General features: G+C 31.7%; 2 protein-coding genes across 5 annotated transcripts in view; one reads left to right on the top strand and one right to left on the bottom strand.

Annotated features, from left to right (window-relative positions):
- Window positions 1-5,715, top strand: part of LOC149417284 (FHIP family protein AAEL005291-like) — a 47,325-nt gene extending 41,610 nt beyond the window's left edge. For 3 of the 4 annotated variants that reach the window (XM_089640187.1, XM_089640186.1, XM_089640185.1), the window contains one exon: window positions 468-5,714. In XM_089640187.1, coding sequence (XP_089496313.1) covers window positions 468-742 — 275 coding nt within the window. In that variant the 3' untranslated portion in view covers window positions 743-5,714. Of the gene's footprint in view, window positions 1-467 lie in introns of all 4 variants that reach the window. The other variant, XM_089640188.1, reaches the window with a different exon arrangement.
- Window positions 5,716-5,984: 269 nt separating this feature from the next.
- LOC149417283 (nischarin-like) lies at window positions 5,985-22,764 on the bottom strand. Its single transcript, XM_089639972.1, has 4 exons — window positions 22,176-22,764; window positions 20,267-20,513; window positions 17,633-17,751; window positions 5,985-9,551 (listed from the first exon to the last, which is right to left on the bottom strand). The coding sequence occupies exons 1-4, from the start codon at window positions 22,614-22,616 to the stop codon at window positions 8,943-8,945; spliced, it is 1,416 nt and encodes a 471-aa protein (XP_089496098.1). The 5' UTR covers window positions 22,617-22,764; the 3' UTR covers window positions 5,985-8,942.
- Between the last annotated feature and the right edge of the window lie 1,038 nt (window positions 22,765-23,802).

Genomic DNA, 23,802 nt, shown 5'->3' with positions numbered 1-23,802 from the left:
CAATGGATGTTATTGACGCAATTTCAAACAGCTCACGAAACCCCAATGACCCGGTTTCTATACCGTGATATTTTGTTTTGACCCCTTCAGTAATCATTAAAAAGTTGAAAAAAACGCTTCCACGTTAAATAAATTGTATTTATTTTCACCCGAGTATATTCGTGAGTAGTCTTTTCTGCAGGTAAAGTTTGCCCGAGTTATTTCGGGTGTGAGAATCTCCGTACATAATAGCCGCCCAATTATACTCGGGCGTAGTCCAGTCCTTAAGCGGTTAAATAAGGATTTGAAGTGTTCTGGATTATGTGCACCACATGTTGTTACGGATAACTCTTTGCTAAAATTTTATTACAACTGCAAAGATCCATGGTACAATAATGTCACTATATTTATGTTTAAAAAATTCCTTATAATAAAAACAAAAACTTAATTTTGTGTACTATGTCTTAACATTTTTTAAATATTTTCAGGCATATCAATGATACCCACAAACAGTGTTCTTCAAATAGAAAATTCCCATCCCAGAGGAAGTAACCCATCGCCATACAGCTCCTTCAGCGAGGATAACCTCTGGCAGTCATCCCAAATGCGAAGGATCATCGTCAACGCCGTCATCCTTGACGAATGGCTCAGAGAATTAGGCTCCTTGGCTCAGGAACACGTGGTTAGTTCCATTACAGACCTGATGAATAGCACAAACTTGGAAAATGGAGAATCAGCACACGCTCAAAATAAAGTCTTATGATCGTTAGGTGTACAGAATAAATTGTTACATGTTCAGAGTGAACTTAACATGTACAGAATGAACCTTACGTATTAAAAATAAAACTACTTGTTCAAATTGAACTCGATATGTTTAGAGGGAACCTTGTGTGTTCATATTGAGCCTTACAAGTTCGAAATGAACCTTTCTATATTTAAAATTAAGGACGGGTTGTTTCACAGAAATTCAAATGTAACATTGTCAGACATTTTTTTTTATTGATTTGCAGTTTTAAGGTCCCCGTTAAATGCCGATTCTAAGTCCGTTTCAGCTTTTGAACAAATTGTGATCAGCAGAAGAAGACAAATATCATGTTGTTAAGCTTGTCAGCTATTACAATTAGATAGAAAACTGAAATGCACCTAGAATCGGAATTTAAAAGGTAAACTTTGAAATGTAAAAAAAAAATGGCGCTGAATGGCCGTTTGATGACACTGTCACATGTGAATTTCTGCGAAACAATTGAGCCTAAATGTTCAGAATGAATCAAACATGTGCATTATCATGGCATACATTTTGAACCTTATGCTTTTACTTGAAACCATGTGTGACATCGTTTTGGTCCTAGCATGTCCATTTTGAACTTTACTTTATGTGTACAGAATGAATTGTTGTGTCATAGTTGTGAAAATGTAAAGAAAGCATTATATCAGGGCATGTTGCATGCCCTGAGAATTATTATTTTAACCCCTGACAAAGCATAATTACAAATAAGCTTTATTTCTTGTTATCCCATTAGTTTAAAGTTTTCTGTGAAAATATCTCCCTTGTGAACGTCCATTTAACATTTTTACAAAAGCTTTTGAAGATTAATAATAATAATTCCTTATGTCCATCTAACTTTTCTGTCCTTGTGATGTGTGAAACTAATTACTGCTTAATCTTTTGTCATACGTGTTAAGTGCATAAATAATTTTTTATTATATTCAAATCATTTATTAAGCCTTTCTCGCTTTAAAAATCATACATATTATCATTTTATTCACCTTTATAGCTTTATCTATTTGTAGTACCTAGTGATGGGCATAATCCAAATATCCGATTATGAATTTTAAGAATCAAATAATATTTGAAATGAATGTATTGAACAAACAGTGAATTTGACTTATTTTACAATATTTTGGCCCAGCACCGAATTTTGAAAAAAAACGGTCAAAATGCAAAAAAAATTATATTTCCAGCCTTTTTTTTCTTTCATTTGCAGAAATTTTTAATCTAAGAATATTTTGTTCTAATGTATTTAATTTATTTTAAATAATAGTAAAGCACAATACTATTATGTAGTAAGCTCAAATAATCCATGCCCTGTTATCAAAATACATATCAAAATTTTAATATTTCAAAACAAATTATTTATTCAAAAATGTAAATCTTGATTTTGCCCATTACTAATATTATAAAGCATTGTGTTTGTCCCAATGACGTTACAATACACATAGACTCGTTATTATCTCACAAAACTAAGATAAAATGTGGCAAGTAAGAAACACTCATGTTGCCATTAAAATCTTAATTCAAATGTTTTTCATGTATGACGAAGATAGACATTCAAAAAATATGTGTATATGAACGAAATAAACAATAGGACTGGCAGCGTTTTTGTATTCAAAAGATGCGTCGAATAACTACCTCAAGGCCGACTAGAAAACAGTCCTCGACAAGTTATCAACTCAGTGCCGTGCCATAATAGAGGAATGACAATTTGCAAATGACGGCGATTTTTGTTGATACTCGTTATTGCTGATTTGTATGTTGTTTTACCGCAAGCATATAAATAACCTACATAACGACAGCTATTTGGCGGTTGCGTGCCCAGACCTGTACTCTAGTCGGCCTTGCATTTTCTCTAATGATGCATAAAATCTTCAGGCGGGAAACAATTGTATTATTTATAATATTCGATAATGATAAGTAATTTCCTTGTATTTAAATGTTATTATACTAGTGTTTGCCGAGTAATTAAAACACTTTCTCATTTCACACATTTAGCCACCTTTTTAATGCAATTTACTTAGAGGTAGCACACAACCTTACGTTACTTGTGACAGTTTAGTACTACATAGTAGAAATCGAAAGCACTACAATTGACTTACTTTTTGCTTGCCACTTTGAGATTTCTACAGCGCATCTATATTCATATATATTGTGACGTCTTTGGTTTGTCCTATTTTATTCTATATTCTTATAAGAGATACATTGTGAATTTAACAGATTTCAAGCTGGTAACATTTTGAAAATTAGTCATTTCATCAACAACTGTTTGAATAATATTTTAATGCTACCTATTGAAATATTTTTTAAACAATTTTAACTAGCATAAGGAATGTACTGATAGTACAACTAAACATGTAGTGCAATAATTTTAATGATTTATTTACACATGTTTTTTAAGCTCTTGTCAATTATAATTTGAATAACACTAATTTCTGACTTAGTATTATTTCATTTTTTTAAGTTCTGCTACATTTTTTTATTTAGAAAATTACAATGCTTATAATATGACTTCTTGATAAATTTATCATAGATTAACACACTTCATGGCGAAAACAAGGGTCCCATTCGAGAAAATATATTTTGTTTTAAACAACTATATCTTTGAAAATAATTCAAATATTTTAATTTAAAAAAATTCATAGTACTCACCAAACCGCAACGATAAAATTATTCTCTGAAATTAAAGTCTACTTTTGTAATACGACTCCATAAACTGAAGTTAAAGTCAGTGTTGGGCCATTTAGTAATGTTTTATAAAAATATAGTTAAACATATTTTATTGCATTATATATTTTTTTTTCATTTTCTCACAAATTATCATAAAAATATCAAAAAAGTTCCACATCTTCGGTGCGATAAGTAAATATAAAAATAAAAGGATGTATTACACGTTTTACGGGTTTAAATATTGTTTCCTTTTGATAAAATATTCTTCCACACAAAAGACAAGAATTTGAAGATGGGGTAGATTTGGTTCACATTTTTAAATACATATACATATAGTTGGGACCCTTACAAAGAGATTGATATAAAATATTTATATAAAATTATCGGACAGCATTAAAGGTAGAACTACCCTTCCCGCCGGAAATGTGTTAAAAATAGGAACACATGGTACAGACTAAAATTTGTAATTTTAGTGTTTCAATTTTTATAACAAATTTTTAAACTAACAAATACGTAATAACAATAAAAGTAATGTGAAAAATTGCTCATTTTCCTAGACAGGTCGTAAAAAGTGAGCTTGAATTTAAGTAAATAAATATAGGTCATCTTCTATTATTTAATCAATTATTATTATTTTTATCTATTGGTTTGCAATGTTTTAAAAATTGGTTGTTCATTTTCATCTCTTATTCAATTATTGTTCTTTCATTTATCGTTAAACTTCAATTTTCATCCCCCTGTTTTACCGAGTTCCCCGGAACCAAAATGACTAATTATTGTTGCGTGCCAACTTAATTGAATTTAAATCCATTTCTTACATTGACAACGCCAGAATGTTCAGAATGGATACATAATTAAAAGCTATCGCCTAGAATAATTCAGTAAACAGTATTGCGAGGATTTCTAATTTAATTTCGTTAAGTTGTCGCAAAATAATAACCATTTTCATTTTGCATTGCGTGAACTGTGAATCATTCTATATTTCATTTAAATAAATATATTATTATTTATGAAATAAATAATACCTGCCAAACTTATTATGTGGAATAAAAAGTGATACTAGGTTTTAAATAAAATTTTAAAGTAATATTACGTGTTGAATAAAACATGACCAAATTTCTTGTCATTATTTTGTTAAATGTTGTATTTCAATTTCTCTCTGAGGATGCTTATCTATCGTAATTTTCCACTAATCATTGTGTCTTAAAATTCTGTCAAGTTCATTTACCACAAGTAAAATGAATTGAGCCAGTAAATTTAATTTAAGTAAGCTGATTAAAATTAAAATAAAACTTTTAAAGATTCACACTGAACAAGTCGCTACATACAGGGTGTCCGGGGGTAAAGTGCACTAACTTCGGGAGGTGATTCTACATGATGGTAGAAGTAAAAAAGATGAATTACTTTTTTCGAAATACCACCTTTTTTTCCCATATTTTCAAATATTTCTCCATAGAAGAATATTTATTTCCCATACAAACAATTCAAATTTTTAACCTAAAAACTACCTTAAAACGTTTGAATTTCGAAAAAAGTTATTATTTTTTTCTACTTCTAAAATTATGTACAATCACCCACTTTACCCTGTATGTATATGCTGAAAAAAATTGTAAGCGAAGTTGTTATGAAGGAACTTACTTGTAATTTTTTAGAGAAATAACCAAAGATATTAGAAGAACGAGATGTGCTATGAGCAGTTCATACTGTGTGGAATTGTTTTGCCGAGTGTCGCCGGTTTTGTTCACCAATACTACTGCACACCTTCGCTTACGCTAAGGTATCCGCACTAATACATAGAACAGATTTCTGTGCGTACACGTCCCGATACCGTTCAAAGTACCCTAATTAGGTAGTACTCCGCCTACGGTCCGGCGGCCAACATAGCATATCTCGTTCTTCTAATATCTTTGGAAATAACAGATTCCTTATGAATTTGATATAGTTCTACTTGCCTTTAGAACCTTTTATAATGCTCATTTTAGTCATTTTTTTAACATCTGATTTGTTCATGTAATTTATTTAGACAATCTATTGATAAATGATTAGTGGACACTTAATTACTCTCAAAACATTTTATGGTCCGTTAAAAATCAGTTAGAAAAACATTTTTAATTTTATGTAAGTAACAATCTATTAAAATATATTTATATTGTTTTATGTCAAATATTTTAATAGTTATTTTATTAAAAAGGATAAACAAAATAAAGCCTTTTCTTACTGTTTTTATTCCCGTCTTACAATATTTACCGCAAAACTTCCTAGTCTTAAATAGTTGAGGTTTCAGAACTTTTAATGTGTAAAAAAATAAAAAGAAGTCACTAGTTTAATAATATATTTTATTATTTTTTAAAATTATGAATGAATACACAATTGCATAAAAGCACAGTTTTAAATCTTTATGATTATGTTTTCAGATTGTACAAAAATATATTCCTCAATTAAATACAAATATGTATTACGCAATATCAAGTTATTATTTACAAAAAGTTATTATTGTTCAGGAATGCGTTACATTAAATAAAAGCACATATTTTTGAATGCATTGAAAATTTTATACCAGAATAAAAGAACTCCCCATCTGTTTATAATATCACAATAAAATCTGCCTAAACGTAGCTATTTACATAAATAATTATATTAAAATTATAATTCAAATCACTGTTGAAATGCTGGCCAGTAAATAGTTGTGATTATTTTTAAATTTACTCTAAAAATAAATTACTATGAACAAAATGTCATGAGGATTTAGTCCATTTGCTACAGATATACAGAAATAATTATTTTGTTACTCTACCTCCCTAAATAATGTTAATTAAAAACAAAACTATGTTAACTACTAAATTGAATATTCCATTATAAAAAGATTACAATATAACAAAATAAACGAAGGTTTTTTTTCATCAAACTTAATACTTTTTGAGTGGTTGAAATATATTTGACAATAACATTATAATAAATAGAATACCTAGAATAAAACCAATTAACAGGTTTGCTGCCACCCCCGCACCGGTGCGGTGTGAGGAGTACATACGAGGGGCAGACCACGCACCGGTGCGGTATCGCGTCTTAGTAGATTCATAGGCTTTGTTTGGCGCCAGCATCGGGCCAAGTACGTTGTGTTTGGACCGGCACGGCGGTTGAAATTTTAAAAATATACTTGGCCTCCCAGTTGATCATAACTTTTTCAAGTGGCAGCGAACCTGTTAACTCTCATCTTCTATAATAATGAATATTTTTATTTCATGATAGCTGAAATCTCCGGCTTTGCCTGGGATTAACACATAGTTTTGCAAAATTCGACGTAGACAGTGACCTTTCTCTTATCTTGAAGGTCAAGTGTGCAAAACTTCATCAATCTCTGATAACAAAAACAAAACTGTAGATTTTTATAAAAATCAAATACAGATCAGTAATACTTTTCTTCACATTTATCCTTATTTTTTTATAACATTAGCATAATATTGTCGATAAATCAGTAATTCTAAAAAATTCCAAAAGCCAAAAATTTTATTGTTTTTAAAACATTAAAAAAATCTTATTTACAAATTTCTTCCATCTGTGTCATATTGTTTGGTTTGCTTTTTACGAAGTGGTGTTAAATATTGACAGCATTTTAAACCAAGTGTAGCCATCAAGTATAAAATTATTCACCAAGACTTATTTTAGTAATGTTATAGAAATTATCAATTTATGCTGGGGTACTACTGTTCATCGACAATATAAAATTTTGAAATATTATTTTTAGTATCTACCCTAACAAAGCGAAGCTAGCAGTCCACAGTGGAGTGCTGGTACCTACCCTGATGTATGGCAGTGAGGCATATGTAACTGGCAGAGGAAGAATGAAAGTAAACTGACGTTGTAGAAATGAGATCCCTCAGACGTATGTGTGGTAAAACTATGTATGATCAAAACATGTGAGAAATGTGGAGATCCGCAGACAGTGCAAGGCTTATGTAAGCGTTATGAGTAAGATTAAGAAAGAGACGCAAATGTGCATGGTAGCAGAAGTCGGACACGCCCGAGGAAGACATGGCACGATCAATTGAATTAGATACTTGTCCGGCCATGTCAAGAGTCAGAATAATAGAAGAGTATGTATGAATGTGAATGAGGCAAGGAGTGTGTGCCAAAACTGAGTTGTTTGGCGGTCCGTCCTCTCTGCCTACCCCTGCGGAACGGCATGATGGTTAGTTAGTTATCTATCCTAAGAACTTCAAAATTTCTAAATGTCCAACAGAATTATGACACTAAAAACTAACTATGCATTAGCTGAATGAGAAGTGTGATCTTAACTGATTTGAGAGACCTTGGATTCCAAGATGATGAAAATGATTATCTGTTCAAAAAAAAAATATTATGTTTGAAAATGTTTAGTTAATTTCACCCTATGCTCCCTGCCGAACTGGTAAGGAATCGACATAAACCGGGTGCAGCAAAAATAAAGTTATGTTGCACAATGTCTCGTTCCATGGATATACGCGTCTGCAAATGTCGGCACATTATTGTAGCCTGTAAATTCTCGGTATTATATATATATAGGTTTCTGTTTTACCGTCCGGCATTTAGCAATAAAAATTTTAACGAAGAGATTGTCAAATTTAAAATTTATTCACGACGCTTTTGTGATATTATCAATGTGCCTAATTAAAAAATTCGTAAGTATGTTTTAAAAGCGTTTAAAAAATAAAGAAAAGTCATTAATAAAAAAGTTTCTTAAGCGACCTCGGTGGTGACGTGATAATAATAGAGTAACTACAGAAAATACCGCTACCTGTATACTAGAAGTATGCAATTCCGCTACTGCGCCGTGTACTGGTGTCAATAGAAATATAAATATATATGGAGTGCTCTCGGTATCATGCATATTTACAGTATTCGTTTTCCCAAGAGGGAGTCGCCTAAGGTAAAATTTATTAACCTTATACTTTAATTTTTAAATATTTATTTTTTTGTCAGGGTGGAAGGTTCCGTAACACTGTCCTCACTGTCTACTCCTACGTTAGTGCCAAGTTACCACATGGATATATATGAAACAATAATAGATTAGTAGGTCCATCTCAAAATAAGGTCAAAAATAATTTATTGTGAGTAATTTCACCAACTCACCAGTGTCATAAAAATAAATACTTAATTACTAAAAATAATACTTAATTATTATTTGTGCGTATTAGTATTAATTTCTTTGAGATTCTCCGTTATATTGAAGAGGTGACTCAAAGAGTAATTATAAAAAAGGTGTGATGTCGTTATTGTCTGCTGAAATTTTATTTTATTTAGATAATGGGTACCTTTTGAATCACCAATTCAATTGCTATCATTTCATCACTTTTAACCTTTAATTCAAAATCCTTAATTTCTTATTATGAAATAATATTATGCCGAACTCTTATCAATATTTTTAAATAATTTAAATCTAAGTCTAATGTCTACCCATTACCACTATTTAATTTATCACAGATAAAATGGTAGTTGTTTTTTTTTAAATTCTGTCTAATATTTGTCTAGAAAAATAGAATAGTTATAACCCGCTTCCACCTTGAGCGGTTATGGTAGCGAAGATATGATCGTTTGTTGTGAAAAATGTCGGAGCCTTTCCTTCTTTGACAATCCGTAAGGCTTGTAGAACTCTGGCAGTATCAAGTTCTTTCTCCGAAGCTTTTTCATTGTCGAGGAAGATATCCCCCATCCTCATGTTAAACTGCTCGATAACTTTAACCCTGTAATCTACGACAGACGCTACCGGATTGGCGGTAAGTAGCAAATTCTCTAGACAGGGTAATTTACAGATATTCTGAACTTCTTCCACGTCTGAAATTTGGTTACAACTCACATCCAGATTCTCAAGCGAATACAATTTGCTGAATCCAGCAAGTGATGATATTTTATTCTGCGCCAGATTGATGTAAATGATTTTTCCGATCTTAGAATGCCAATCTTGACAGGACGTGAACATATTTTCACTAAGATTTAAATGCGACAGATGAGGTAGGCTTGATAAGTTGTTGATTTCGCTGATTTTGTTATTGTTCAATATCAATTTTTGCAGTTTAGGAAGAAGTTTGATACTTTTATCAATGTCAGTTATGTTGTTAGTGCTAAGATTCATTTCCACAAGCTCTTTCCAATTCTGTAATAGAAACAAAAACACTTCATAATTATAGAAAATCTATGCCCACTAAATAAATATTCAATACTAGCCAATAGTTCTAGTTTTTTGTATATCTTTGGCATTCACTATGTAACAATTTCTAGAAATTTTTTGTTTTTTAATGAGTTTTATTATTCACAATGTACATTTGTTACGTATAAATTTTATTAATTAGCGAATTTAATTTGTGCGCATTAAAAACATTAGAAATCAACAAAAAAAAATAATTCAAACATTAATATAGTTAATAAAATAATCGCACCTTGCAAATCACCTCTATTGACAATGTTCCCCGTTATGTTGACTCCTCCCTCCGTTTCCTTCTCAACCCCCTCCCCCTCCCTCAAATCCCCTCCCACCAAAGAACCAAACTAAATAAAACCCCATATTTCTGCACTTAAAAATTTAGTTTTAAAATAGCTAGTTAAGGGGGTATTTGCAAAAACCGAAATAATATTTCGGGGCGGAGAGGAATGAAGTATGTTGGAACGGGGAACACGCGGCGATGTGCTGTGGTCAACTCAGTTCGAACAGAGCAGCGATGAAATCCACTAGATGGTACCCATGAGTAAGGTTTGAACATGAAACGCTTAATAATGAGCGTCTTTCAAATAAAGTTTATTAAGTTGAGTATGCATTATTTAGGTAAATTTCAATAGAAGAATTGCAGAAGGAGCTCATGATTTTATGAGATTTAGATGAGATTATCAGATTTCTATCAAACTTGTTTGATAAATTATCGATACTATCAACTACACTGCTAGACGGTAAGCAGTACCTTATGACCCGTAACCGACGTGTTCTTCATTGACAGATGTCAAAACAATACGGTATTTATTTTCATAATATCTGATCATAATTATATCTGAATATATTGGCAAGAAAAATAAAATATCGGTCATTTTCAATATTTATTATTATTTTTTGCAAAAAAGTTACATCATAAAACAAATAATTATGTAATGTAAAAAGCAAAAGATTCAATTTTTTATAAAAAGGCCATCATTTATTATTTTATCAGTTAGGAATAGTAAAAATAATTTAAATAATAATTTACTAGATGTCATTACAAAACAAATCAATAATATAATCGTTCCCAATCAGCACGGCTTTATCACAGATAGAAACACTTTAAGTAACTTAATCATTTATGAAAATTATGTAACTGATTCCCTTATCCACAAGCATCGGGTGGATTCGATATACACTGATTTTTCCAAAGCTTTTGATATAGTTAGGAGACATATTCTTGTGTATAAACTAAGTCTTTTGGGCATTAAAGGAACCTTATTGATCTGGATCAACAGTTATCTTAGTAAAAGAAAGCTTTATGTTAAAATAAATTCTGTAGAATCTTACATCTTCGAATCCATATGTGAAGTTTCCCAAGGATCTCACCTCGGACCAACTCTGTTTTTATTATTTATAAATGACATTGTTGGTGTATTTAAAGATGTACAAGTTCTGCTCTTCGCTGATGATTTGAAAATATATAGAATGATACGTACTATAGAGGATTGCCATATTTTGCAATCTAATTTGGATAAATTGTAAATTGTATCATTGGTGTGTGATCAACTAATTATTTCTTAATATTCAAAAGTGCCAAGTTATTCGTTTTCGTAAAATCCAAAGTCATGTTACTTATGAATACTCTTTAAATAATGTACTATTGACATCAGTCGCTCAGATCAGCGACTTGGGGGTTATATTTGATGAAAAGTTAACATTTACTCTGCATTTAAATGATATAACAAAGAAAGCTGACCGGTCAGTGGTTGAGTGGGCATAGCGCTTGGGTCTCACCCGAGCGTAGCGTGTTCGATTCCTCGGCTGGCTAAGTCCTCCATCACAACACGAGCAACATTTTCGGCTTTCTGTGGTGGTAGTAGGAGATTTTCAAACATTGTTGGGTTATTCGTAACCTGGGAATGTTTGTCTTTCTTTTATTAAAAAAAAAAGCTATAAAAATGCTTGGTTTCATATGCAGAACAGCGAGTGGTTTCTAGTCACTTGAATGTTTGAAAACATTGTACACTTCTTTAGTAAGAAACCAGGTAGAGTATAATTCGCCTATTTGATCTCCATTGTATAAAACGCTTTCTGACAATATAGTAAGGGTACAGCACATATTTTTAAGATTTTTATATTTCCATCTTGCATGATACATATTTTGCTTTCCATAATCCACACTATTAATTTTAATTTACTTCATCATAAAACATTATTTATTGTACACTACATATAATTTTATTTGTGTACAAAAATTTTTACAACATTACAGATATTTTATCTAACTAATTGTAAAAGTACCATTTTCACAGTGAGAATGTAGTGCCAAAAACCTTACAAACTCATTGAATTTTCCGAAGAATATGTCAAAATTTTTATCTAATATATTTAAATAGCGTATCGCTCTTCCCACGGGCGAATTCTGGTACAGATTTGTACGACTCAATCGGCAATATAATATGTTATGGTGACATGCCCGAGAGTATAATATACTATATAGTACTATGTACCTAACACAACTGTATTACTTGTTACTTATTTTTGTAAAAGCCCATTAGAGCGTATTCATTTTTGGGAAATCGACAGTTTACATTTAATCAGTTTGTTCATAAGTATTATATAGTAAAATAAAACCAATTGTGGATTTCCTCTTTGTGACTTTAACTGGGACAGCATAATATGGAATAAGTTATTTAAATTTGTGAGAAAGAAATATGAATTAAAAAAATTATATAAAACAAAAAATTATATAAAACGAAAAATTTACAAAACAATACATTTATAGCCATGGAGAGAGGTGGTAGATATCAAATCAAATAACAATTGATATATAAACAATAGAGACATAAACATTATTCACAAACCATCAGAGAAATATTTATATATATATTATATATATTAATAATAAAGTTCGTAACTGAAAATATCAACCTTAGATAATACGCTATTGTAATTATTGCATAGTCTGTTCAGGCAAGAATTCTGCTTAGAGTTCGTTTTGCTTTAATCGGGACAGAAGAGCGTGTTGAACGCGCAGGTACATTGAAAGGAATCTTGTTTAGCAACTCTGGGCATTGAATATTATCTTTAACTACTTTATACAGGAATAGTGCATCCTTATGATGCCTCCGTACGCTCAAGTATGAAGCTGCCTCTGCATAATTATTAAATCTTACAAATGACTTGTAACAATAACATTAATATAAAAAACTAAAACAAAAATATCCAATCAACTAGCATTTCGTCGAAATCTAAACGACGCTTTCCTAATTGACGTTCTTTACATACTATTGCGTCTAAGATATATGAAGGATCACGAACATTCATAGACCTTGTGACTCGAGGATCGATAAGCTCGGGAAGAATGCAATCCATTTAAAAATTGGTTAATTTAATAAGCATTTTTTCTTCCCAGAACTTGTCATCTCGAAGTATACTCTCAACTTTTAGAGGGAAGTGTGAGCCAGTCCAAACGGCAAAAATGCAATGACTTTTCTTACTAATGTGTAATTGGCCCTGCACCTGGAAATACCAATCGTGATTTTGGTTTACGCGATATTTTTCGTTGTCTAATTTCAACGTTATTTTTTTTTCAATTGCGTCTTCAACAGACATACTCTTTGCAGAAGATGGGCATTTAATTTCGACGATACAGTTATTACCGGACAGACCATCAGGTGTAGCTCCAAAAAACAATGTTCAGGGTCTATAAATAAGCCACTCTGTTCAATAGTTATGGACTCTTGTTCACATAACTGCCGAATTGCGATTGGCTCATTTATTTTCCCATATTTAATTGATTCAATATTTTGCAAAGAACCTCCATATAGTAAAGTTTTAACTAATGGCGCACAACTTATCATTCTTCTCTTACAAATCTTACCAAACCACGACGCTGTTAAAAGATTTCGATGCCTTTCTAACCATTCACCACTCTCAGACTGTAAAATGGATTCCCTTTCAATTCGCCGACGTTCTGGGGAAGAACATTGCAAATCTTTAAAAAACTGCCTTTTTGCAGCATCAAATGATATATTATCCATATCCGGCTTTTGACATGCATCGCCATATTCGGAATCTGGTTTTAATGAATTTAGTGTTTTATTATTTTTTTGTTTTGTACTTATAATTTTGGTTACTAAGTTTTCTACGTTTATTTGCTTCAAAACTTTTCAAGACGTTTCGCGGGCTGCTATCAAAAACCGTTTTATGGAGAACATAATGTGGCCGTTTTGTATTAAACGCAACAACAGATGCTGCGCACCTCTCAGTATAAGACTGTTTTGTTGAAAAATTTATTCTTTTCCCACCTATCATTTTGGCGACAACGCTGTTATATGATTCCGTAATATTGCTATCAACGTTATATATTAAGCTGCGGGAATTTGAAGCTAAACGCGAATAAAGTTGGGCGAGTTTGGAAAATAATTTGCACAATTTTAAATCTTGAATGTAGTTTTTCTCATCCACATGCTTACAGTAATAGTCGTCACAGGTAGCGTGGTCGCCAAACACATGTTTAATGCTATTTAGAATATCTTTATTTAAATTCCCGACTTTGGTATCCATCAAACAATTTTCTGAAATCCTATATTTAATAGCAGATGTGATTGATCTACGTAAGCGGAGTAATCTTTCACTGATAATTTTGCGTAATCGTATAGGGGTATAGGGTACTGGGTATCTAATGAAAGTAAACTGATTTTAGTTATATAATTACGTAGAAGGTAATTCCGGCCTTTGGTTTTTTTCTACGGTTATATTTGAATAGGGTCGAGCTTCTAATATTTTCTTATATGTACTACAATCGCCATCTGCTATTAACTTGGAATATATCAATCCGTGTGTGGCTAATGAGCTTTTAAATCATTCAACAATTATTTCGGATTCCATGCCGCTTGAAGAGCCTACGTAATTCTTATAGCACTTATGTTCGGGTGGGGTCACGCTTTTATTTGAGGCCCGAGTGCAAGTCATACAAAACTTATTCTTGACACCCATATACAAAACTTTCTTATATCCTATATCCAATAATTACAGCTGCGCCAGATAAAGCAGCATATTTTGTCTTATAAGATCTTTTAGACCAACACCCGTCTGCCACAACTGTAATCATTGGAACCCCATCCCTGTTAACATCACCGGCAATTTGGGCTAACGTAGCCTCCTCTTTGGCGACGTAGGCTTCTGCCATCGTCTTAACCTTAGTACGGTCCCACCATTCACACGCCCTTTCATTTGATTTGCTGTACTGTCTGTTACTCATACAAGGGATCCCTGCTACTGCCGTTAGTTCATTTAGGTTAGAATAGCCAGATCCAATACTTATAATTCCAGAAACCATTGAATCAGTAACATTCATATCATCTTTCACGTCTTCGCAGGTAAAAATACTAAATTTGTTCTTGCACATATTACAAAATAAATGTCAATACTGAATTAAATCCTGATTGCTTCTCTTCAAATATCTCCAAATTAGATAATGTACACTCATAAAGAGAGTTGTGGTGCTGCGAAATTGTGTTTAATTGATTTTTTTTAAATGTATAACTACTATTCTTCTTCCTTCCAGAATAACGGGTTTCTTCTTTTCCTGTGTAAACAAAACTTTTACTTTATTTACGTCAATTGAAAATAACATGTATTTGAAATTCTTTTTAGATAAATTATTGTTACAACTAATATAACTGTATAATTAGAAATTTATGTAAAAGCACAGTAGGGCGTGAATAAATAAAACTAGGAATACGATTCTAGTGAAGGGGCACTCTCTAATATTCTGTACCGCTGGTAGTCAGCCAGCTGGCCAAGTGTTGCATAAAACGAGATTTATAGTAAAAAAGTCAACTTGGGCTAGAAATGATTCATAATAACATAACGACTAGCCTTTAGTGTGATCTCTTTTCTCATGTGCCTACACATTTACGTATTTATTTTTTGTAAAATGAAACGTGCTCTCACGCCGAACTCACCTCGGTTACTGTAGATAAATAACTTGCGTTGTTATTTATATAATGCGGTGATACAAGGAACAATATCTTAGTGTTAAAAAACTGTTTTTATTCATTTAAGCATTGTTTTAATGCTTTTCAAAAAAAAATTATTTTCTCATCGTTTAGACGACATTGACGTGGTGATAATGTATTTATTTAAAATTCTTCGGTATTTAGAATTAAAGGATATAATCGAACTTAAAGCTATTTTTAGAGGTTCTGTAAATATTTTTTTACGCAATTGTTTTAAACATTTTAAAGCGTTTTGTTTTCTCATTGTTTAGAGGAATAAATTATCTGTTCAAAACATAATATTATTTTCTTATAAACAATATGGAAATTTATAAAAAACTGCGTCAAAAACCGCAATTATGCTGCGCTTGCGGTAACATCCCCTTAATGACACGAACGTGTCGAAACCGGTCGCTATTTAATAAAATTTATACGTAACAAATGTACATTGTGAATAATAAAACTAATTTAAAAAAAAAAAAAATAAATATAGTTCTAGTGTTAACTATTTAAGAAATATATTTGTACAGCACCCTTGAGGTGATTTCTCACGAAAACTGCGCTATATAAATTAGCCAAATATTATTATTATTAGCTGTATCCCGCCACGCTTTGCTGTGGCTCAGTCTGTTTATGTAGATAGAGAAACAATAGCGCATGTTGCTTTAATGTCCAACATATGGTGCATCACCTGCGACAGGTGAAAGCATCTTTTTACCTGTCACAGGTGACATCTATATAATATAGGTATATAAAAACACAGTCGTATTTTAATGCGACGATGTGTCAAAATTTTAAAGCAATCAGTAAAGAAATTTCGGAGATTTAAAATTTTCAACAAAAGAAAATTTACATTTTTATTTTATTCTATATTTTTATTGAGTTTGAATTACCACTCTCAGATGAATAATGTGAAACAGAAAAGACAAAAAAGATTCCGTCACACCTGGAATTTTAACAGAGGACCTCTGCCTTGCCGGGGCATTGCTCTGACCATTGAGCTATTTCGACCTCATCAACTTTTGTCATTTTTAACTGTATCGTAATTGGATATAAGAAATGCCATTTTTTATGAATATAATATCAATAATCTTTATGAATGATTGCAATATTCCATCCGAATTAAATTGAATCTTTTTTTTTATTTCACATATTTCATTTGAGAGTGGTTAATATTATCTTCAATGACTAAGGACGGGTTGTTTCGGAGAATTTGAAGAATTCTTCAAATTTCAAAGTTAATTTTCAGGTTCTGTGAAAGATTTTTCCAAGTTCTGTTTTTATTTCAGTTCTGTCAAGCAACTACCCTATGCTGATATAATAACAGAACTTGAATAAGACTTTCACAGAACCCGGAAATCAACATTGAAATTTGATGAATTGTTCAAATCCTCCATAACAACCCGTCCTAAATGAATGATAATCATTACTGTAGTTGTAACACATTCTAATTGTTCAGGAGCTCATTTCAACTAGTATACAGACCTACAGCGGCAAGCGTTAACAGATATTATTGGCAATACAAGGAAATGAAGAAATGCAGGAATTTGTCCTGCAATAGGTATGTAGGCATTGATGTATTATACTAGATTAGCCCTGTCTAGTTAAATTCATTTTAAAAATAACGCCACGTAGCGTACGTCACAAATATGGAGATGAACTTAACAACCCAACTCTGTTTAAACTCCTTGTACAAGCGTTCAAACTCGTAAGCGAAACCACGGAGAATTTGTTGTCAGAGGTGTTGTAATATGGACATAATTCAAATTTAAATATTTGGAACTGGTTTATTTTTGTGATTGAAAAAATGAACCTGCCCAGCATAGCTGAGAAGAAAAATAGCTTACTCTAGACCAACAAAAGGTAAAACGCAATGCACAGTGCCCATTTCGCATTGCGACACAGTGCGTGGGCCTTTTCATAAATGTGCACGTGAACCAAACCAAAATTGTGTTGGGGTTATTTTTAAATGAATTTGCAGTGTCTAGTCTAATTTAGTCTATGTATGTAGGTTCTAATTAAGAATACTAAAAATATATTTACCAGTTGATTAGAATTAGCTTCAATATTCTTATGTATAATATCACAAAGTATAATATCACTAATTTTACGAGAGTTCGTCTTGTGTACTCGAAACACTTTCAGGGTATCCCTCAGACTTCCTGAAAATTTAAATAAATCAACATGAAAATTATTATTATAAATAAATTATAATTACTGGCAATGATGCAGTCCATTATGAACTAGAGCAAAACACATTCTAAGTATTTTTGTAAAATGTACATGGGAAGTTTAAACTGGATAATTAAATTGTCCACCTAAACATTTTGTTGAATATGTGTGACTAAGAAACTAAGAAGAAATACACATGTTTAGGTTAACATTTTATTGAGATCATTCAGATTTAGCCACTAAATATGGCTAGTTTCATTTGTATGTCCACTGGACCTAGTTCGTTGAAACCACCCATTGTCTCAGTAACGTATCTTCACTCTATTAATATATATATATTTTTTTATTCTAGATAAAAGAAAATTACATTTTCACTTATTTAACTAGAAATAACAAATACATTACACATAAATATGTTACATAATGATATTGTTCACTTTCATTGTTTTGTTGATTGAGCATAAAAGTGAAAAAAAAAATTTTAAATGTACCCTCACTTTTTTCATTTTTAATTTTGTCTGGGAGGGAATTATATAATGTTGCTACCCTCATAACCAATGGATTGCTTGCCATAATGAGTATGTATGATGTTTAAATGTATTTTATTGTGTTGCCGTGTAAACTTGGGACGTTTTAATGAGTTCTGTATTTGTATGTATGAGTTTATTATTTATTGTGTATATAAGGAGACATGTATTATATTCATATAATTGTGTTTCCATATATATTTTGTTTGTGGATGTTCTAGGTTAGAAGTGAAATAGCTTTTTCATTACTTTGTTTTGTGTTACCTGTAGTTCATTTATATATGTTTCATGTGCATTTCTCCAGATTTCAATCAAGTAGTTTAAATTTGAATGTACAAGGCTATAAATATAGACCTTTTTTAATTTTATTTGGTAACAGATATGATATGCGGCTAAATACGCTAATTGAGGGGGTGATTTTATTTTTAACATTTTGAATTTATATGCTGTTTAAAAGTTAGATGTTTATCAATGCACAGCCCAAGATATTTCTCTTGTATCAGGATTTGCAGGTTGTTATATTGAATTTTTAAGGGTACATAAGGAGGAATGATTTGACGGGTTGAGCTTAAAATCATGTATCCTGTTTTTTTTAACATTCATTGTTAGGATATTTGATTGGAGCCAACTGTTAATTTTTGTCAAGTTTGAGCCAAGTCTCTCTGTGCATTTTCTAGTAAGATGTTTAAATCTTTAATTCATATAAGCATCTGTCGACGGCATTCGTGGTCGAGGGGCAAGGCTTTCGACTAGCTGGAGGTTGTGAGTTCAAATCCCGCCGTGCGTAAGTAAATTTTATTTGATTAATTTGTTTTATTTCACAAATTATTCATATTAAATGATATATAGTATATCATATATAGTAGTGGAAGATACTCTCAGTATCGCCCTAGTGGAAGACCATCATTCAAAATTGAAACATTGCTTGAAATGTCTATGGCCGTGTTTGGTGACCAGATCTAAATAGCGAGGTACTTACCCTCCCCACTACCTTCAGCCTAACAACATACCCCATTGGGGATGACATAGTCTCACTGGCTCCAGACGGCTGGGAGCAATTGGGACTCTTTACACATTAAAAAAGATTTAAACAAAACAAATACACATTTCGAATGAAGAATTATCAATCAATAAAATTATTTTGGTATCTAGTTCATTGCTTGTCTGATACGATAAGAAGTTCCAATTTTAAAAATATAAATTTAATTTAACCTCTCAGACAAAGACTTTTATTTACTGTGTGTTCCTTTGAGAACTGTCAAAACGTGAAAATTTTTGTGTTATTTACGAGTTTTGCTAAAAGCTTCATAACTCACGTTTTGGGAAACGTAGCCTCATTCTAAAAAATGTCATTCTAAAAAAGATTATGAAATTCACTATCGTATTGTGTTGTTATACGTAAATATTTGCGTTTCTAAATATACATTTTATGAAAACGTCAAAAATATGTAAAAATCGCTTACCATTATTTCAAAGCCGTGAAAAATGTACTTTTTTCTGAGTATCATAAAGAAATAACACTTTATATATTGAAGAAATATAATTAAAAACTATTAGTCACCTCAAAATATTAACCGTCCAAACTAAAATATTTTTAATATATTATTTAGAAACGCAATAAATTATGAATGAACAAGATGACAGATCCAATCGGCTTAGATAATGCACCTCTACGTTCCATAGATATTCTTGAATACAGACGAGTAGCGTTATTCATTATCGATACTCTGTTTTTTAAATCATGGCAATCCGTATACTAGTGATGGAAATAAATCGATTTTTGTAAAATCTCGCGCGTTTACGTGAAAAGACGTTCTAATGTCTTGACCGCTATTATCATATTTACGTCTTTTGACGTTCTAATGTTCTGAGTGGTTAACTTGACTAATGTTACCCAATATGCAGGAATATTTCACATTACCCATGCATCAACAACCGAAATTAGTAAGTTTTATTAAAAAATAAAGAATTGACTAACCGGTATTTACAATATTTTGCATTGGAAACTTGAGTATAAGTAGTTCCGTGAGGGACTTGAATGGACTCAGGTCAAAAGACAGTTTGTTTGGTACAATGTTGCTGGTTCCAATGTTTCGGTCATTCCCTTCTATGTGAAGTGTTTTCAGCTGGGAGCAGAAGTCCAGAACGTGACTGAAGTCAAACTTGCTGTCTGCAAGCTCAAACGAGGAACACGGCTGCTTCAACCTTTCGCTAATGGAGAATAGCTGGAAATATAATATTTCATTAATTACTGGGATGGAAATAAAATATGTCATTAAATTACTGGGCGGGAAATATAATATTTCATTAACTACTGGGACGGAAATAAAATATATCATTAAATTACTGGGTGGGAAATATAATATTTCATTAATTACTGGGACGGAAATAAAATATATCATTAAATTACTGGGTGGGAAATATAATATTTCATTAATTACTGGGACGGAAATAAAATATATCATTAAATTACTGGGTGGGAAATATAATATTTCATTAATTACTGGGACGGAAATAAAATATATCATTAAATTACTGGGTGGGAAATATAATATTTCATTAATTACTGGGACGGAAATAAAATATATCATTAAATTACTGGGTGGGAAATATAATATTTCATTCATAGTCGAGGGCCGAGGCTCTCGACAAGCAAGCTGGAGGTCGCAGGTTCAAATCCCGGCATGCAAAAGTTATTTTTATTTGATTAATTTGCATTATTTCTCAAATTACTCTTTTAAATATAATATATAGTATATTTGCGACACGTTCCAGAGTGTAAGATACTTTCAGTATTGCCATGGTGTAAGTCCACCATTCAGAATTGGAACGTTGCTTTAAATGACTTTGGCCATGTTTGGTGACCAGATCTGAATAGCCACGTACTTTCCTATCTTCCTCTTTCCCATCTCTTTCCCCTCCCTACTACCTTCAGCCTCACAACGTACCCCAATTGGGTAAGCCATAGTTCCACTGCCTCCAGAGGGTTGGAGCAGTTTGGACTGTGTCTTGTACGGTTTCACATAAAAAAATTACAGGGTTGGAAGTATAATATTTCATTACATTACAGGAACGGAAATAAAATATTTCATTAAATCACTGGGATCAAAAAACATAATATTCAAAATTACTGGGATGGAAATAAAATTACTGGGATTGAAATATAACATTGCTGCTATGGAAATATAGTATTTTATTATTCATATAATGGAATGGAAACATAATATTTCATTTAATAGGTGTAAAAGACAAATTACATTTCATTAAATTGGAAACGTAATATTTTATTAAATTACTAGTACATATGGATCTTTATTTATATTTTTTAGTGTGAAAATATATTTGGCATAATTTATTGTAAAATAAAATGTTTGGACTGTCCAATTAGGAAGAATTTCCTTTTTTAGGGTGGTCAATTGAATAGATGATTAATCCATCAAAAAATATCACACAGTGTTTTTTGTGAATATATTTTGCTAAATGAGTGCTGTTTAGTGTAAATCTACCAGTTTCATAAGTGGTATTCCGTGCACACATTTAATGCTTGTAGTAATATACATAAAATGTTGATGATTAACATACAAAATAAGGTATTTTTGCTAGTCATATATTAAAAGCTGATTTTATGACAGCGTAACTTTGCTACCTAGATTAGTACAACGTATATAAATTATAATACTGAATAGCACACTGATAATTATGTCAGTTCATTTTGCATAGTATTAGTATTGCGATGACCGAGTTAAAAATCAATTGACACAGATAAGAAATGAACACATGTTGTGTTGATAACACAGTAACAGAATACTTGAAGATAACAGAACAACAAATACAAAGAATAGCACAAACACAGATAACTGCCAAAATAAACAAATCAATGTACAAACCTCGAGAGGAGTAAATGTGTAGACGTTTGATCTCTCAAGCAATCTATCGCCATCAATAAAAAGCTTCATTGCCAAGCTTTGTAAAAGAAATGCAATGTCGTAGTCTTGAAAATTGAGAAACTTAGCAAACTCACGGGGCATTGTCAATTGAAGATAGTTGAAGATGTTTTTTAAGTACGCATTCAATCCTTCTCGCCTTTGTTCTACGAACTTAGGACATTTGTTACGAATAGCTTTCTTGGGAGGCAATAAATCCTTTGCGACGCCATGGTCAGACACCAATTTCGTATGTAACTCATCGAAATCCTTATATCTATGTAGCACCGTCCACACGACGTGGTTTATTTTAATTTTGATCTTGTAAAGCGTGACGTTCTCAATTTCCTCTACGTCAAACACATCCACACTGGCATCATCCTTGTATTGTGTGAAACAAGACATTGTTAACGAGTCAACTGTTCGATAAAACGGTACACAATAAAACGAATATAAGAATACTCAATTACATAACTCAAAACATAACAACAACTCCGATGCCGAATCACAAAAACGTCATCTCAAGACTTCGGAGAATTCTGATTCTATCTGTCAGCCGCCCGTCAGACGTCACGCCATCGTCACGCTGTCAAACATAATACAAAAAGTTACGATTCGTGGCTGCAATTTGATTAAATATGCAGCCATGTAATTATATAAAGTTCTTACTTTGCTTAGTTAACTTGCACCTATCAGAGATTATTAATTATTATCGCACCAATAAAAATTTCTTTTTCTTTGATAGAAATAAGTTCAATTATTATTTTAAAATTATTAAAATGAATATATTTTTCTATTGAGTAAATTTTGAAGGCGCTCTTGTAAAAAAATGTTACGGAAATATTTGGCTTTCAGTGTGTTTTGATAAATAAAAATATTTTATGCTTTGGTGAATAATTTTAAAGATCGGATAATTCTTATTCTTATCACAGTTTGAATTATTCTAGACGTTTTTTCTTCCCACTCGCGGAAGCCCACTGAATAATAAAAAAAATATTCTTAAATTAGTGCCTACGATATATACTCGGAATCTCCCGAACCGAAACGCGAACCGCGCCCCGAATTACGAGAAAGGAACGAAGCAACTTCAAATGGCGTTTCGCGCCATTTTCGGTCGCTTCGTTCTTTTCCTATTAGTTGAGGTTCAGCTCGGCAGTTCGGCTCGCGTATGTATACGTTGCATTATGTATTCAATGATGTTATTTTTCAAATTACAAAAAAAAGTTTTATGAAGCAGTTCAGCTGTGTAATAATTATCACGCGTGACAGCTGTTTCGCCTTCTGAAGGCATTATGAAACTGCCTTCGGAAAAATCAGCGAAACAGCTGTCACGCATAACAATAATTACACAGCATAACTTGTTTACAAAAGAATTGTGTTTTATTTATTAATTAAGTAAAAAATAAAAAATAAAATATTAATAATATTACTGAATATGTGAAAAACTAAAAGTCAAAATGAATTTCTACAAATTAAACTTGTTATAACTCAATAAATAAACACATGATCTTAATTACCCTTGACAGTCATGAAACCATTTTTATAAAGATTGTAGCCAGACTTGTTGCGCTTACGTAATAACCGTTTTCCT

The sequence above is a fragment of the Hesperophylax consimilis genome, chromosome 15, assembly GCF_061612785.1.
Source record: "Hesperophylax consimilis isolate HC1 chromosome 15, BYU_Hcon_1.0, whole genome shotgun sequence".
NCBI lineage: Eukaryota > Metazoa > Arthropoda > Insecta > Trichoptera > Limnephilidae > Hesperophylax > Hesperophylax consimilis.
Note: the sequence above shows the minus strand (reverse complement) of the source record. Positions and strands in the feature narration are given on the sequence as shown.

What these genes read in the sequence shown, in the direction of transcription:
- LOC149417283 (XM_089639972.1), bottom strand. Translation starts at nt 22,616, where the DNA reads ATGTCTTGTTTCACACAATACAAGGATGATGCCAGTGTGGATGTGTTT. An exon ending in GCAAAATATTGTAAATACCG is followed by an intron (nt 17,752 to 20,266) that starts GTTAGTCAATTC and finishes TTAAATTTTCAG; the next exon opens with GAAGTCTGAGGGATACCCTG. An exon ending in AAGCTAATTCTAATCAACTG is followed by an intron (nt 9,552 to 17,632) that starts GTAAATATATTT and finishes TTTCTATTACAG; the next exon opens with AATTGGAAAGAGCTTGTGGA.